At 46.1% G+C, this 17,839-nt stretch overlaps 1 protein-coding gene across 1 annotated transcript in view; it reads left to right on the forward strand.

The window, feature by feature from the left end:
• Positions 1-17,839, forward strand: part of WDFY4 (WDFY family member 4) — a 130,448-nt gene that overhangs the window by 58,520 nt on the left and 54,089 nt on the right. The window contains exons 31-37 of the mRNA XM_081948944.1: positions 66-235; positions 1,841-1,966; positions 2,700-2,861; positions 5,266-5,373; positions 5,916-6,036; positions 15,595-15,752; positions 16,351-16,580. Of these exons, the coding sequence (XP_081805070.1) occupies positions 66-235; positions 1,841-1,966; positions 2,700-2,861; positions 5,266-5,373; positions 5,916-6,036; positions 15,595-15,752; positions 16,351-16,580 (1,075 nt within the window). The remainder of the gene's footprint in view (positions 1-65; positions 236-1,840; positions 1,967-2,699; positions 2,862-5,265; positions 5,374-5,915; positions 6,037-15,594; positions 15,753-16,350; positions 16,581-17,839) is intronic.

Below are 17,839 nucleotides of genomic sequence, written 5' to 3' on the forward strand. Positions count from 1 at the left end.
CAGAGAGAGCCTGAGAAAAAGTTCCTTCTTCTTCTTCTTCTTCTTCTTCTTCTTCTTTGTTTTAGACAATTTGAAAAGTTCTCCCCAGTCGTTTGAATACCAGCCATATCCGCTCTCTGGATTAATGGGGCTAAAGATGTTCCTGAGCAGCTCATCCCACATTTCTGAGATTTGCCTCCTTCTCTCAGGACTTCTTCTGGACACACCAGGGTCTAAGCCACCTGATGAAACTCAAGTAAGCCACTGCATTGACAGGGTGAAGCATGGGGAAAGGGTTTGTAGAAACTGAAATAGCAAAGCGAAAGGACAGAAACCTTAACTGTGAATAAACCCTCTGAAGGAAATATTCACAGGAAAGGCAACAGAACGAGAAACGTCAATATTCAATAGAGGAATCTTCCTTAAGCTGCTGAGACTTCATGTCATAGAGAGCAGCCTCGATTATCCCCGGTGTAGCCCCCTTCCTGGGAATCAAATCTCTGCTGAAGCTCATTTTGGGGAAGGGTTTCAAAATTCCCATTGTATACGATCACAATTATTCTGTGTATTGTTTACATCTCATGCCTATCAGCCAGGGGTGGTACTGGTTCGCTGAGCAGGTGCTTTGCACGCGCACTGCTCTCTTCGCTCGTATGTGCCTGCCACACATTGTTTGCACATGCACAGTTGACTAAAAATTGTTCTGCGCATGTGCAGAAACTTGCCGGCAACAGCAGAGGAGACTGGGGAACCAGTTTGGGGGCGTGGCCAGCCTGGGTCGCTGCCAGTTCTTTGACCCAGGCCAAAATACCACTACCAGTTCGGCCAAACCGGGAGCAACCCACCTCTGCTATCAGCTATCAAAACCTTATTTGAAACAGGGCCAGCTCATACAGCTTAGAGTTTTAAAAGAATCACCATGTAAACCATTACGTTAATCTTTTGATACAGTCCCACAGTCACATAAAAACAAATCTGAAATATTTCTGTCTGCGTATATTTTTCTTAACTATCCTGACATGGTTGTTTTAGTTTTGGATATTGTGAATATTTGAATACTAATTTTATTGTGCTGGTTAATCACCACCATAAAGTAAGATATTTCCTGGTGACGAGAGATGTTAACCCGTAGAATTAATTGCCACATGAGGGAATAAGGTCCCCTTCCCCAAAGCAGGGCTGGGTGGCCCCCTGTCCTTAGGGTTAACAAAGGAAAGTTTTATTAAGGTCTGTGATACTATGCCACGCAATCCACCTCTCACAGCTAGTTATTGATTAAACTGCACAAAATCTCTCTCTCTGTGTATGTGTGTGTGTGTATACACATTCAGGTATATCTTGTGCAATTCTTTGGGATGACGATGTGCGTATATACATTCTTGCAAAATAAGCATAACAGAAAAAATGCTGATATAAATGGTCCTCACATTTTGCTTTCTTTGCTTTTCTTTTTCAAAAAGTGTATTAATGAATACTTTTCACTAACACAAAGAACCTTAAGGAAGAACAACACATTGAGAAGTGTTTTTTATTCAGGCTATGCACATCAAAGGAGTTTTTCTCAAATGTGTGTTGTGATATGAAGATGCAAGTTCTGCTCCTGATTTTTTTTTTAGTGTCATAAGAATTGGCATCTCAGTATCTTGATTCAGGTTCCCTCCTCTGCCCATATTTTGGATAGAATTTAGAAGTAAAAATCACGTTGTAACCTGAGGACTGTTTGGAGGTTCCTCTTTTTCAGAATTCTAGGCTTCCGGGCTGATAGTTTCAAGAGGAGCCACCCGCACAGTTCCTGCGTTGTTATTTAGCAGTGTGGGGAAGTTCATCCTGTCTTCTGTTTCATGAGACGTTCATTTTCCAGGCAGATTTGGGTGCAACGTTGGAGTGGCTGCTGTGCCACCATCAGACAGAGAGGGTAGTCAAAGCTGGCTTATGTGCAGAGGCCGCCATTCTGTTGCTGGAGATGGTCTCGTCCCTCACCAGTCAGGTGAGTCCTGTCCTGGGGATGTCGCAGGCTGAAGCCCCACAGTCGCTCGGGAGTAACGGAGGGGTGAAGCAGCCCCAGTGGCTGATTGCTCTCTATTTACACACACCTGAGCTTAGGCTGTTTTGAAAATTTAGAACAAAAGAAAAGAAAAAGGGTTAAAGAATGTGCCAGTAGACAGGGAACCTGGTCAGCAGGGTCACTCTCCGACTTGAGCTTCTGCCATGTAGAATCTATTTGGATGGGGGCACATTTGCTTAGGATGCCAATCCCTGTTTCTCCACTGGGTTTCAGTTCATTTGTTTTATTTAACCAATCTTCTTTTCTGCCCTTCTTGCCAAAAGTGATCCTTGACATTGAATAAAACGGAGTATAAATGTTGAAATAATAAAGATCGCAAATTTAAATTTCAATTAAAACTAAACTAAGGATGGAGACGGAGGGAGCAAAGTACCCAAGGAGGAGGAAAAACATCCCTAAAACAGGATGGAAATAAGGAACGAGAAAAGAAAGACAGATTGCCCCAAAAAGGGAAAAAGAAAAAAACAATCAAACTAGTTTTCAGTTCAGTGGCAGAAAGCCTTTTTTCCCAAGTTCTTCAAAGGTGTCCAAGCTTTTCTTTCTCTGCTTTTATTTCTACATTCCACTCATTTATTTTCTCTTCCCTCAATTGAAGTAAAACCTAAATAATTGAATGGCTGTTTGATAAAAGTTCATATTTTATGTCCCCCTTTAGATTCCCACAGAGGGAGAGGATTCCTGGCAAACTGGCTTCATACAGAATATCCTCCACTTCGTCCACCTGGTGTACCAGAGGTACCCCCAGGATCCCCTCTGGTCCAGCTCTCCCTTCCTCCAAGCCCTGGCCTTGGCTGCCTTCCCCTCAGGGCCACCCCAGGTAGGAAGGGCTGCTCTTCTGACCAGGTGGCCAATTCCATTCTGTTCTGTTCAATAGGTGGGTTCAGCAGGCAGCCAGCACCATAGAAGTCAAGATAATTGTGGTAATGGAACAGACCACAAGTTGGTGTAGAGATGGACAAGATCTTGAGGAATTGGAATACTTGATTTTTTAAAATTGGATAAATCTACGATCCAGACAATATTATTCCTCTTATGGCTGAATCTGAAATTTGATGTTCAAGGATGATATTCAAATCATACCAGACAATTAGATGACAGAAAACAAATTGATGCATAATCCCAATTGAACTGAAGTCTCCAGTCAGTCAAAAGGGAAATGAAAGAACTGCTGTCTTGGGAATCAGTTTGAAGGCAAAGATAGACTATAAAATTAATCAATAAATGATTCCTACTTTCAACTGTGCTTGGTCTAACTCTGCACCTAAGCCTGGGCTGTACTTTTTAGGCAGCATATAAATGATCTAGACATGTTAAGGCTATTTCTAATATATGGGGAAAGGGTCATTTTTTTTACCAGCTACATGTTGTCCTTCTAACCTGCCTCTCTTCCTGGCTCAGGGAAGAAAGTTGCCCACACGTTTGTCTCTCACCCTACAAGCAGCCTTTAATCTAAACCCCTGGGTGGGAAATGCCAGGAAGCCACCCTACAAGCAACAGGGGCTCAGGATTTCTAAAAGAGAAGCAGATTCTTGGAATAATAGTTTGTAGCTGAAACCTGAAATGTGTAAAACCATCTCAGAAATCAGGTGGTGGTGGTGGTGGTGGTGGTAATGATGATGATGATGATGATGATGATATACTTTATTCATTTAACATGAAACTCAGTCAACTGAACATTTAAAAAGGCATCTCAAATACCATTGACTGATGCTGATGGTTGATACAGGCTGCGCCAGCGTTAGGGTTAGGGTTAGGAACCTGCAATTTGTTGATGTATCTTAAAAAATTCTTTGACATGGTACCAAGTGCCCCAATGACAATGGGCATCACTGTTGCATGTTTCATCCATAATCGGGTAGTTTCGATGGCCAGGTTGTGGTATTTCGTGATTTTTTTCCAGTCCTTTTTCTTCAACTCTGGCATCTCCTGGTACCGCGATGTCAATAAATAGTATGTTTCGGTTTTCAACAACTGTGATATCTGGTGTGTTGTGTTCCAAATGATGATCCATCTGTATTCGAAAGTCCCACAAGATCTTCACCTTCTCATTTTCGAGAACTTTTTCCCCTTTATGTACCCATGACGTTCTGGATACAGGTAAATTGTATTTTTTACATAGTGACCAGTGGATTAATTTAGCAACTCGGTCATGTCTAGCTTTGTAATCAATTTGTGCGATTTTGCTGCATTCACATATTAATGTGAAACAGTTTTGACTTTGTCATTGCAAAGTCGGCAGTTTGGATTGTTGGTGGATTTTTGTATCTTTGCTTTCATGGCATTAGTTTGTAGTGCTTGTTCTTGAGTAGCGAGTATTAAACCTTCCATTTCTTTCTTGATGGTTCCCATCTTAAGCCATGTCCACGTCAAGTTGTCATCATGTTGTCCTTCAATGTTTTTCAAGTGTTGTCCATGCAAAGCTTTGGTTTTCCATATACTTAATCTGTCATCCAGCTGTTTTTCCTTATATTCTGCCTTTGTTTCTATTGTTTTTATAATGTTCTCCGTTTTCGCAGCCTGCAGCGATTTTTCTGTACTTTGGTTGTTGTTGTTGTTGTTGTTGTTGTTATATTATTCAAATGATGGGAGGAAGCGTGGAGGACAAAACAGGAAAACGTCACCGATGCTGCCCACTGCTCAGTAAGGACCCCCTTGCTCTCGCAATTGCTCTCCAAGCAGCCATCCGGCTGTGGGAACATAAACTGAGAAGGTCCTAATGTGCCCTTTGAGCCTGGAAAACCAATTCTGAGCGAGTCCAAAGTGGTAGCTGGGGAAGGGGCATCTGGATTTCCCCGCAAAGGACGAGCTCGCTTGCAGAGTGTGGCTCTGGGATACTCTTGTTGACAAAACCCATCTTTGTCTCTTTCCCACCAGATACGGTTTCAAAGGGCTTTTAATTTATGGCATCCTTTATTTCTGCCATTGCTCATTATCTGCATGCAATTTCATCTAACATCACGACTGCTGTTTTATTACATTTTAGCAATCTGTCTTATTTGTGGTTTTATGTTGATATTCCAGTTGTTGATCTATTTTTTCCGTATGGGGGATAAAATGTAAGTGTGGAAATACAGCAGAACCTGCCGGTCCCATGCTGGGATTGCTCATGTTTCCCTGTTTTTCCAAGATGGCGGAGGGGGAGGGTGTCCCATCCTCACAGCACCGCTGTTGCCTCCTCCCATGCAAATAACCCTGCTGGTCTTTGTGATTCTTGGTTTCAGCCTCCAGCCAGGAAAGACGTTTGGGACTTGGTTCAACTTCTCCTGATGGGAATAATGCTGCTGGACTGGAGGGACAAAAGTTGGCACCCCCTGGAGCTCATGCTTGAGGTCTGATGCATTTCTCTGCCCCTTCAGTTGTGGGGTGAGATGGAGGGAGGAGAGTCAGAAGCTCCAGGATTGTCCCTCACTTGCCACTGACGCATCCATCCTGCCCCTTGTTATTTGCATTGTTACTTAGGAAAACTCTGCAAGTAGAAACGTGTGATAAAACAGAGGGCAAGCGAATGCTTTAGCTCACCTTTTGCTGTATGTCCCATGCATTCCGGAGTTTTTTCAAGGTTTTGCGAGGTTAATTTCCTTGGGGATTTTACGATATACAAGTATGGCTCTCTGTGCCATACTACAGTCTGGATAGTGAACTATAGAGTATTACCACCAACCTTTTATTGAGGAAAAGGCCTGGTACTGGAAACTGCTGTCTCATTCTTATTCTCTCATTCTTTGAAAACATTATCTGAAAACCTTTTCATTCATAATGTAACCTTCCTAAGAACATGGGGTGGGGTGGGGGAGGTTGTTGCTGTTTGTTAATAATGCTAACCAGTAGCGTTCCCTGCAGACTCCATTGTTTATCTATTATCGCAATACAGGCCTCTCCAGAGAATGCTGCTATTGAGCAAAAGATGCACTTCCAGACAGAGCTATTGCTTTCCATTATAGAAATTGTCTACAACCTTGGCCAAAATTACAAGGAAACCTCCAGTTTAACAGGTAAGTGTCACTTGCAGTTCAGCCCTCTTCTATCTCAATCTACCTGACACGCACAGAACGTACTGTGAGGTCCCTGCAGGTATTGCTGAACTACAGATCCCAGCATTCATTTTTGTTTTGCAAACAGCCATGCTAAGTGTTGGAAGTGGCAATAGGTTCTAAGGCTAGGCTGTCTGTAACGTCCCCCTGCTCCAGTCTGGATCCCTGCGTTGAGCAGTGGGCAGGGTGGGGCAGAATTCAAAGGGTTCCCCCCCCCTTTGATCCTTGTGGGTTGTATTAGATTCTAGCTTCAACTACAGTGGTTTCCACCAAGCTCCTCTGTTCCAGCGGGAACAGAGGTTTAATCCCATTGGTCGAAGGGTTTGACAGCTCCCTATAAAAGGGCTGCTGTGAGACTCAACCTTCGGTGGATTGTTCTTACTTGTTATACTTTAATAAAGAGCTGTTGTTGCCTTTAGCCTTGTGTGCCTTTCCATTACCCGATCTAACACTGGCGACGAGGATGGGATTGGAAGGCAACTAGGCGAGCCAAAAAGAGCGTAGCAATCCAGCAAGTACATCCAGCCTGGAGCTCAGCGCAGCTTCGAGCAGCCATTTTTGAACGGCAAACTCAAAACGCCCTCAGAACACAAAATGGCCATGCACGCCCCACCGACTCCGTATGACCCAGTCACCGAGCACTGGGACTCGTATATGCTACGGTTTGACTGCTTCCTCGAGACCAACGACCTCATAGGCCTTTCTGAAGGCCGCAAGAAGAACATGTTCCTTGGATACTGTGGCCGGGAAATGTTCGAAACGGCGAAAGACCTTTCTGAACCAACGCCGCTACAATCGGTTGCTTGGTCCATGCTCCAGCAGACGCTGAGGACCCACTATACCCCCAAGATGTCTAAGCACGTTCACCGGCATGAATTTAATATTCGGAACCAAAAGGAGGGCGAATTGATCAACGAGTACGTTGCAGCACTATGAAAAGCTGCAGCGTACTGCGAGTTCAGAGACCTAGACGAATTTATTCTTGACCGCATTAATTTACAGAGGAGGTTACTCACTAAATCTAATCTCACTCTACAAATTGCCTTGGATGAAGCCAGGGCATCCGAATCGGCCGTCAAATCCACTGAAACTTTGCAGCGCCAAAGCGCTCCACGAGACACGCGAAAGAGTACACGCGTACATCGCAAGGCTGCAGAGGCCGAAAGCTCAGAAGGCAAGGAAGATGACCGCAGCCGGCGCCCAAATTCAAACTACGTCTCCCGCCTTGCGCTAGCTAGGGAGGAAATCATGCAAGATCGGCTTGTCATTTCTGCAATGCTACCTGCCAGCGCTGCAAGCAAAAGGGGCACATCGTCAACTGTGCCGGAGCGAACTCCCTGCTACTACCTGGCAGCCAAGAAGTGCACCAAACCGCCAGGAGAGGTCCAACCAAGGGGGCTGGCAGAAGCCACCACGGCGCTCAGAGGGTGACACTAGAGTCACTTACCACACCTCAATCAGCCAAGTCCGCACCAGGCAGCCAAAAAAGCTGAAGGTCACAGTCCTCATCGAGGACTCTCCATGTGAAATGGAGATTGACACCGGGTCATCACTGACCATCATGCCATGGTCAACCCTCAAGCAGCTATCCCTAGCCTAAAGAAACAGCATCTACGCACCCCTATCATCCGCCTTCGCGATTACCAGGGAAACCGGGTCCCCATTGTGGGCCAAGGCACCTTCCGGGTGAAATTCAAGCATTTCAGCGGCCAACTCCCAGTGACAGTGGTCAGCGGCAACCTGCAAAGCCTCCTGGGGCTTGACTGGTTCGAAGTCCTGGGCCTAGAAGTGACCGGTATCAACGCCTTGAAAGGTGAGGGCGCCGAAGCCATTTTTAAGGAGTTCGAGGATGTCTTTGGAACCAGTCTGGGTAAGTATGTGGGGACTCCGATCTCCTTTAATTTGGACCCAAATATAGCCCCCATAAGGCTAAAACCCAGGAGAGTACCTTTTTATTTTTATTTATTTTATTTATTTATTCTTCGCATTTCTAAACCGCCCCCTCTCCCAAAAAGGGACTCGGGGCGGTGTACAGTCCACACAACACATAACAGGTAATAAGTACAATATAAATATAAATATAAATATACATATACAGATGGAGGAGGTTAAAAAATTAAAAGAACTGTATAGAAGAATAAAATATGGCTCTAAGAGCCCTAAAATCAATTAAATTTAAAATACTACCCTTAAAATAACCAGTTGAGAGTATACTTCCAGGAGGTAGAAGTTGTAAATTATAATTATGCCAGGCCAGCTAATCGAAACAGGTGAGTCTTCAATTTTTGTCGGAAGGAGCGGAAGTCCGTGGTGGTTCTAATGTCGGGGGGGAGGTCATTCCAGAGGGTTGGGCCCATCACAGAGAAGGCCCTATTCCTTGGCGCCGCCCGCTGGCATTGCCTGGTGGACGGCACCTGGAGAAGGCCCTCCCTGTGAGAGCGGATTGGCCGCAGGGATGTATGTGGGAGGATGCGATCCCGCAAGTAACTAGGTCCTGTGCCATGGAGCGCTTTAAAGATAGTAATCAGGACCTTGAAATGCACCCGAAAAACCACAGGCAGCCAGTGCAGCTCGCGCAGGAGTGGTGTTACGTGGTGTTATGTGGGAATATCTAGAACTTCCCATGACAACCCGCACGGCCGCATTCTGGACTAGCTGCAGTCTCCGGGCGCGTCCCAAAAATTGATAGGGAAATTGACAAGCTCGTAGGCCAGAGAATCCTAGAACCAGTTGATCACGCACGCTGGGAGACCCCTATAGTGATACCTGTCAAATCTGACGGGTCTGTCCGCATCTGCGCGGACTACAAATGCACAATAAATCAAGTGTTGCAACAAAGCGCTTACCCTGTACCCATTCCACAGCATCTACTACATTCTTTAGGCTCAGGAAATTTTTTTGCTAAATTGGACATGGCGTAGGCATACCAACAATTGCCTGTAGAGGGTGCTATGGTGGAGGCCCAAACCATTGTGACGCACAGGGGTGCATTCAAATGTCATTGCCTGCAATTCGGTGTTAGTATGCCCCAGGACTGTTCCAAAGCGTTATGGAACGGCTTTTGCAGGGGATTCCAGGAGTTGTCCCTTATTTCGACGACATCTTGGTATCGGCTGCAAATGAGGCACAACTTTTCAAACGTTTGCGAACAGTTTTGACTAGAATTAGAGACAAAGGCCTCCGTCTCAAAAAAGAAAAATGCCAAATTAACGTTCCAAGGGTTGGATTCTTAGGTACCTAATCGATGGTTCTGGGACACACCCGACCACCCAAAAAATTCAAGCAATCCAAGACGTCCCTACACCTCGCAATCAAACCGAGCTGCAGGCGTTCCTCGGGCTCCTTAATTTCTACAGCGTCTTTCTTAAACAGAAAGCCACCGTTGCTGAGCCTTTACACTGTCTCCTGGCAAAGAACGCGAAGTGGTCCTGGGGCAGAGCTGAAGCTGCTGCATTTGCCGCAGAAAAAAGACTCCATTCGGCAGACACTTTTCTAGTACAATACAGCCAGACCCTGCCATTGGTGCTGACCTGCGACGCTTCTTTGTTCGGCGTCGCCGCCATCCTCAGCCACCGCATGCCCAATGGAACCGAGGCTCCCATAGTCTTTTACTCTAGGACCTTGTCTGCTGCTGAGCGAAACTACAGCCAGCTGGACCGTGAGGCTTTGGCTGCATGGCTGGAGTAAAGAGTTTCCATGAGTACCTATATGGCCGTGATTTTGAGCAAATTACAGACCACAAGCCGCTACTGGGTTTGCTTGCTGAAGACTGACCTACCCCAGTGTCATTATCACCGTGGATGACCAGATGGACCATCTTCCTAGCTGCCTACTCCTACCGTCTCATCCACTGACCAGGCGCCACTTTGGGGCTCGCCAACGCTTTGAGCCGCTGCCTGCTGCCTGAACTTCTTGCTGACTCTACTACCGAGATGCCAGTCCTCCTCATTGACTGCCTTGAGACTGGTCCTGTCTCGTCCAGTGGAGCCATTCCATCCAGCCTCCAATGGTCAGGCAGAGAGAATGGCGAGATCTGCAAAAGAGGCCCTCACTAGAATGGGCCTGGGAGATTGGCAAACATGGGTTGACCACTATTTATTAATGCAGCACATCACACCCAGTGTCACTACAGGGGGAAGCCCCTCCGAGCTTCTCATGGGTCGCTGGCTAAGGTCCCACTTAGACCAACTGTTAGGGTTCTAAATATCATACAGAAATAAATCATTGTCCAAGGCAAAACATCCTTAAAGGTCCAATTTATTCTACAGGCAAGTTAGCACCTCTATGGAAAAATTCCAACTCTGAATTACATCCTGAAATTCCACCCAGTTGAAAGTTCATGATCTATCCCCACACCCACAATCCATCACATGTTCCAATCATCATCTTCCACGCTGGCATCTACACCCCTCTGGTTCCAGTCAGGTGTCGAGGTGCGGAGACAAAAGATGACCTTGGCTTCTATAAAAGAATGTCAACAATACATTCTACAATCCTACTCCTTTCTATTCCCCCCTCCCAACTACTACACTATTGAAACAGCATAGAAAATTATAAGAAAGTGTGGCAGGCCAAAGATCCTAAAAAGAACATAACTACAGGCCTGACAGGCGGCCTCTCCTCAAAAGAAAAATGTTTCCTGCAAAGAGAATAACATAAAAGTTAACATAACAAAATTAACCACCTCTTCTCCACCCAGGGGAACCCTTTGACTTCTCGGGAAACTTCCCATTGAATTGCTTTACTAACTTCTCTACTTTTAGGTTCCCACTGTTCACCCAATTAGCTTCAGACCAAGGGTAACCCTTCCAATGCACTAAGTACTGTAAGCGACCCCTATTCAGCCTGAAATCTACAATTTTTTCCACCTCAGATTGTGTTTCCCCTTCTATCACTACAGGAGGAGATTGAGCGTGGGTGGATGCTCTTCTGTTAGACCCAATTACTGGTTTCAACAAGCTCCAATGAAATTCTGGGTCAATTTCCCCTAGACTTCTGGGTAGACTGAGTTGAACTGTAACTGGGTTAACTATCTTCACTATTAGGAATGGACCTAGAAATTTTGGACCCAATTCCTTGCTAGGCATTTCTAATCTTATGTATTTGGTAGATACAAAAACTTTGTCCCCCACATGGTAGGGGTTTAGGAGTGAGCGATGTTGATCATCTTGCTTCTGGTAGGCTTCTGCCGCAACTGCTAGAGCCTTCTTCGTATTCTCCCATCCTTGCTTTAGCATGTCCATCCATTCACTCAAAGACATGAAAGAAGGAGGTTCTCTAGGCAACTCAGGCATGGCAACCACTTCCATGCCACTGGTAATCTGGAAACCCGCTAATCCTGTGCTGCTGTGGACCGCATCATTGTACGCCACTTCAGCGAAGGGTAGAAAGTCCGACCAGTTGTCTCGCTGATAGTCCACAAAACACCGGATGTATTGTTCCACCACCGCATTGACTTCCTCTGCTGCGCCGTTCATGCTGGGATGAACCTCTGAGCTCAGTTCTTGTGTGGACCCAATGGATCTCAGGACCTCTCTCCAGAACTTGGCTGTGAACTGGACTCCGCGGTCTGAAATGATCCTCTTGGGTACTCCGTGCAGGCGATAAATGTGTTTCACAAACATTTTCGCTAATTCGTTTGCGGATGGCAATCCTGAGCAAGCAATGAAGTATGCCTGCTTAGAAAACAAATCAATAACAGTCCAAATTACTTTATGCCCACTGCTGTCTGGGAGTTCCATGATGAAGTCCATTGTGACCTCTTCCCATGGCCATTTAGGGCTCTCTGCTGCAGGTGCTGTAGGTTCTGGGCTCTTGGATTCAATCATCCATGGCTGGCCTTTTTCCTCCTCCGAGGCCTCCCACTCTTCGTCACCTGAAGTTGGGGATCCTCTTCCAGAGGTCGGTTGGGCATTTCCCCTTCTGAGGCCTCCCCCTTAGTTGGACTCTTTGTCACCTTCAGTTGGGGATCCTCCTCCGGAGATTGTTTGCCCTTTTCCTCTTCCGAGGCCTCCCCCTTGGTAGGACACTTCGTCACCTTAAGTTGGGGATCCTCTTCCAGAGGTTGTTGGCCCAGATGACTTTTCTGTGCTGGCATCTGGGGCCCTCTCTTTACCACCATGGCGATTGGTACACACATTTGTTCTTCGGCAATTCCCTCCTCCGAGGCCTCCCCCTTGGTAGGACTCTTCGTCACCATAAGTCGGGGATCCTCTTCCAGAGGTCGTTTAGGCTTTTCCCCCTCCGGGGCCTCCCCCTTAGTTGGACTCTTTGTCACCTTAAGTTGGGGATCCTCCTCCGGAGATTGTCTGCCCTTTTCCTCTTCCGAGGCCTCCCCCTTGGTAGGACACTTCCTCACCTTAAGTTGGGGATCCTCTTCCAGAGGTTGTTGGCCCAGATGACTCTTCTGTGGTGGCATCTGGGACCCTCTCTTTACCGCCGTGGTGGTTGGTGCTCACATTTGTGGCATTGGGGCTGGAGCCAAGCACTCTGACGCTCTGTGGCCAAGTTGACAACAATGGTGGCATTTAATTGGTCCCCACAAGGAATGGAACCTAGTTACATCTCTAAACTTAGGAACCGTTTCATCACACTGCCTTGCTCTCCAACTTGCAGCTTCCCCCTTGGTAAACCCTTCTTCCATGGTGGAGATTGCTTCTCTGTAGGAATGTGGGGTAAGAACCTTTTGGGGCATTGCAGATGCACCTTGTCCCGCTTCCCATCTTGCAGGCCTGGCTTTGGTAATCCCTTCTTCCATGTTGGTGATTGCTACTCTGTAGGAAGGTGGGGTAAGAACCACTTGGGGCCTTGCAGGCGCACATTTTCCCGCCATCCACACTGCAGGCCTCTGTTTGGTAATCCCTTCTTCCATGGAGATTTCTTCTCTGTAGGAAGGTCTGGTAAGAACCTTTTTGGGCCTTGCAGGGGAGACTGGAACCGGTGGGGAGGTCAATCCCTCGGTTGGCCACTGCCCAGCTTTCTGCTATGGTGCCACCTGCTGAGGGAGGGCAGGTGCCCACTGGCATCCCTCCCATCCATGACTTGAGGCTAAGACCCATCCCAGGGTTGCCTGCTTCACAGGTTGCAGCTCAACCAATGATGGCTGGCTAGGGGGGTTTATGTGCCAAGGACCCTCCTGCCGGCTTGGAGGAGTTATGGGCCAAGTAGGTGCCCTCTGCTGGCTTGGAGCATTTCCCCATGCTGATGGCAAAGGAGGTGGCCAGTAGCATCTCTTCCATCCAAAATCTGGGAAGAAAACCCAATCTGGTTTTGCTTCATTTACTGGTTGCAGCCCCATTTGTGGTGGCTTGCAAATGAAAGATGCTGGCGAAATCCCTTCTTCCTGCCTCGGTTGAAATTCCCATTTTGAAAGGGAATCTTTCTCCCAGTTAGTTGCAGGGTAATAAGCCATTTCATTTATTGCCGTCTGGAAGGAGCCCAAACCTCCGTTCTAGTGTTTTTTTTTCTCCAAGCCTTGCTTCCAAGCTGGGGGGAAGGAGGGGGAGCATGCACTCACGTTTTGCTGAAGAAGTTTGGTCTGAGACTTTCCTTCCTCTTGTCGGTTCTCCTCCTGCATTCCTCCAGATGCAATTAAACTGGAAGCAGCATTCCATTGCCTTTGAAGTTCCGGCACTCAGCTTCTTATCACCAAAAGCTTCTCATTAATTCTTCGCTGATATTTACGCTGTCCCGGTCAGCGTTGGGAATGCCGCGACCCCCATCACCAGCTCTTCCATCACCAGCCCCTCCCCCATTGAGAGGGGGAGGGTGCTAGTGAAATATTTTTAAAGGGGAGAGTTGGAATAATGTTAGGGTTCTAAATACCATGCAGAAATAAATCATTGTCCAAGGCAAAACATCCTTAAAGGTCCAATTTATTCTACAGGCAAGTTAGCACCTCTATGGAAAAATTCCAACTCTGAATTGCATCCTGAAATTCCACCCAGTTGAAAGTTCATGATCTATCCCCATACCCACAGTCCATCACATGTTCCAATCATCATCTTCCATGCTGGCATCTACACCCCTCTGGTTCCGGTCAGGTGTCGAGGTGCGGAGACAAAAGATGACCTTGGCTTCTATAAAAGAATGTCAACAATACATTCTACAATCCTACTCCTTTCTATTCCCCCCTCCCAACTACTACACTATTGAAACAGCATAGAAAATTATAAGAAAGTGTGGCAGGCCAAAGATCCTAAAAAGAACATAACTACAGGCCTGACACCGACTACACCCCAATTATTCTGCCTCATCGCCCCCAGACTCCACAAGCAGGATTTGGACATTTACCTTAAGGGATTCAGTATACACCCACAACTATGCCGGGGGAACTCTGTGGATTCCTGCCAGAGTGATAGGCATCACCGGGCCTCGCTCTTATCTTGTAGAGCTCGAGGATGGTCGGAATTGGAGAAGGCATATTGACCAACTCCGTGGCTGCCTCTCCAATTCCACTCTTAGACAATCAGAGATAACTCCTGCATGAGTTAGCCAAAGCCCTACCCAAACGGAGCAAACACTCACTCCTTCCACAGACAGCTCAAGCCCGAGGGTACCGGGAAACTTATCTGGTTATGTTGCAGGCCCACAGCAAGCTCCGAGCGAACCGGCTCTAGAAGCTCCAGCCGCGGCCTGTGAAAGGTTCCAGGAGCTTCCACCAAGCGGAGCTGTTGAGCAAACAGGTCCATCTGACCTGTCCAAAGAACACCCTCCAACTGAACTGTGCAGGTCTGGCAGAGCTACCCAAAAGCCAACCTACCTGCGTGACTACGTAACGAGTAGGATTATTCCATCCAAGAGGGGAGGCCTTCAACTACAGTGGTTTCCACCGAGGTCCTCTGTTCCAGTGGGAACAGAGGTTTAATCCCATTGGTCAAAGGGTCTGACAGCTCCCTATAAAAGGGCTGCTGTCAGACTCAACCTTCGCTGGATTGTTCTTACTTGTTATACTTTAATAAAGAGCTGTTGTTGCCTTTAGCCTTGTGTGCCTTTCCATTACCCGATCTAATAGGTTGTGTGTTCTTGAACATTTGTGTCTTTGACAAAGTACAGTGGAGCTTAGACAGAAGGAGGCTGTTGATACCTTGCTTACTCATAAATAACATAATAACTTCTTAATCCAAACATTATTTTTAGAAATAAAAGTTTCTTCACCGAAGGCGTACATTTTTCTAATAGTTTAGACTGCTTGGTTGTCGAATATAAGGACTAATGTTTATATTTTATTTTATTTATTTATTAGATTTAGCAGTACAGTATATTTATTAATAAATACAGTAACAATAAATATAAAGCACAAGGTAACGTTTTTCTCTTTTTTTCTTTCTTAGTTTGTATTTTGTTTTGTTTGGGGTGGTCTTTTTTCTATATTTTTTAAAAATTGAAGATTGTTCCAATAATTTTAGAAAAACAAAAATTAAGAAGAGACCACATAATGTTTTATCAGAAAAAAATCTGCAGAAATTTCCTTGTTTTTGATTGCATTTTAGAAGTTCAACCTTCTCTTCCCCCTTGCAGGAAATGGGGATACCAGGAACGTTTTGGAATCTGCCAGGCCTTATTTCCTAGTAAATGTTTGCTATTTTACTCGGAAGCTGGTAAGCAAACTTCACGAGGGAGTGCTGGTCGCAGAGCCGAGGAAGACCATCCTTTTCATCGCAGAGCAAGTGCAACTGGTAAGGGCTCCTCCCCCGCCCCCCCGCCCCAGGTGCCATTCTCAGCCATTTCTAGATAGCAGCAGATGCACCAAGTGATGCCACTGTACGCTTATTAGGGATGGTTTCCACCCCAGGGATGCTTCTTCTGTGACAACAAATAGTTACCCTAAATTCTCTTCAAAATTTAATTTCCATTATGAGGGGATTGACAGCTTGAATGCTCACACACGCTCATGCTTGTTGGTGAAGGAAAGTAGTTGGATGAGAGAAAATTTTGCACAAGGCAAATGGACATTTAAGAATCATTATTGCATATGCATTTCAGTGCACATTCTCACGTGCCACAGATTAAAAACAACAGAGAAAAAAGAAACATTTTCATTTGTATTTGCATGTGGCTGAATGTCTCGAAGTACAAGCAAAGACAAATTCCTTGAAAAACAGAGGAATAGACAGAGTTCCTCATTCTGCAACATTTTGTGGCAAATCTGGTTGCATAATTGCTTTTAAGTGTCTTAGATTGGGATTATTTTAAAAATTTTCATATTTTCGTGGACATTTTGGGTCATATCCCTAAACACAGTGCATTCTGAGCCTCTTGACTGTTTTTTGACAGGTAACAAGAAAGCTTTTTCTCCACAAAGAGTCAATTATGAGCAACTTGTACAACTGTTTGAACCACAGCATCTTGTACTATTTATCGAATTCTTCTTCTGGGCCCCAAAGTCTCCTAGAAGTTTTGCAGACCCTTCAGATGCGATGGGATGTCATCTTTGCAGTGCACAATTCTAGCCTGGATTTCATCGCAAGCTTTTTGTATTGCCTATTGCAACTGAACTCTATCAGGTACGGCCGTGTTTCCTTACTCTGGCAGAACTGTTAGGCAAGGGAACCGAAATTTACAGAAACTTATTTTCAGAGAAAATATGTTTCCTCAAGGAGAGGCATTTCAAAGGTACTCGTTGAATTGTGTCAGCATGGTCAGTGTAGATTTGATCTTGAAGAAACTCCAAGGGTTTAATCTAGAACAGAGGAACAAATATGCTGGATATAATAATAATAATAATAATAATAATAATAATAATAATAATAATAATAATAATAATTTGGATTTATTAGCCGCTCCCTTTCCAGGCAGGACTCGGGGCGGCGTACAATGGGCATATAAAACATAAAACATGTGTACAAACACACCAACATACATATAAACAAAGACACACATGCACGGAGGAGGTAACAAATTACAACATTTAGACAGTTAAAAATCACCATTAAAATACCCCAATTGTAAAAAACCCAATGTACAATTAAAATTTAAAATTTAAAAAGACAGTCAGGAGGAGTGAGAAAAATTACGGTTGAGCCAGGCCAGATAATTGAAAGAGGTGGGTCTTCAGCTGTACACGGAAGGAGCGGAGATCGGAAGTAATCCTGATGTCATGGGGGAGGTCATTCCACAGGGCTGGGCCCATCACAGAGAAGGCTCTGCTCCTGGGTGTCGCCCCCCGACACTGTTTGGCGGACGGCACCCGGAGAAGTCCCTCTCTGTGTGAGCGAATTGGTCGTAGGGATGTGTGGGGCAGGATGCGATCCTGCATGTAACTAGGCCCTGTGCCATGAAGCGCTTTAAAGATCATAATCAAAACCTTGAAACGCACTCGGTAGACCACAGGAAGCCAGTGCAGCTCGCGCAGGAGAGGTGTTACAGGGGAGTATCTAGTCCTCCCCATAATCACCCGCGCGGCCGCGTTCTGGACCAACTGTAGTCTCCGAGTGCATCTCAATGGAAGCCCCATGTAGAGAGCATTGCAGTAGTCCAGGCGAGACGTCACTAGCGCATGGGTGACTGTGCGTAGGGCATCCCGGTCCAATAAGGGGCGCAATTGGCGCATCAGGCGGACCTGATGGAACGCCCCCCTTGCCACGGCTGTTACATGGTCATCCATGGACAGCCGGGCATCTAGGAGGACGCCCAAATTGCGCACCTGTTCCATGGGGGCTAGTTGCACGCCCCCGATGGCCAGAGATGGAAGCACCTGGTTGAACCGGGAGGCCGGAAGCCACAGCCACTCCGTCTTGGAAGGGTTGAGTTTTAGTTGGTTGCC

Source organism: Natrix helvetica, assembly GCF_964273705.1.
Source record: "Natrix helvetica genome assembly, chromosome: 3".
Lineage (NCBI taxonomy): Eukaryota > Metazoa > Chordata > Lepidosauria > Squamata > Natricidae > Natrix > Natrix helvetica.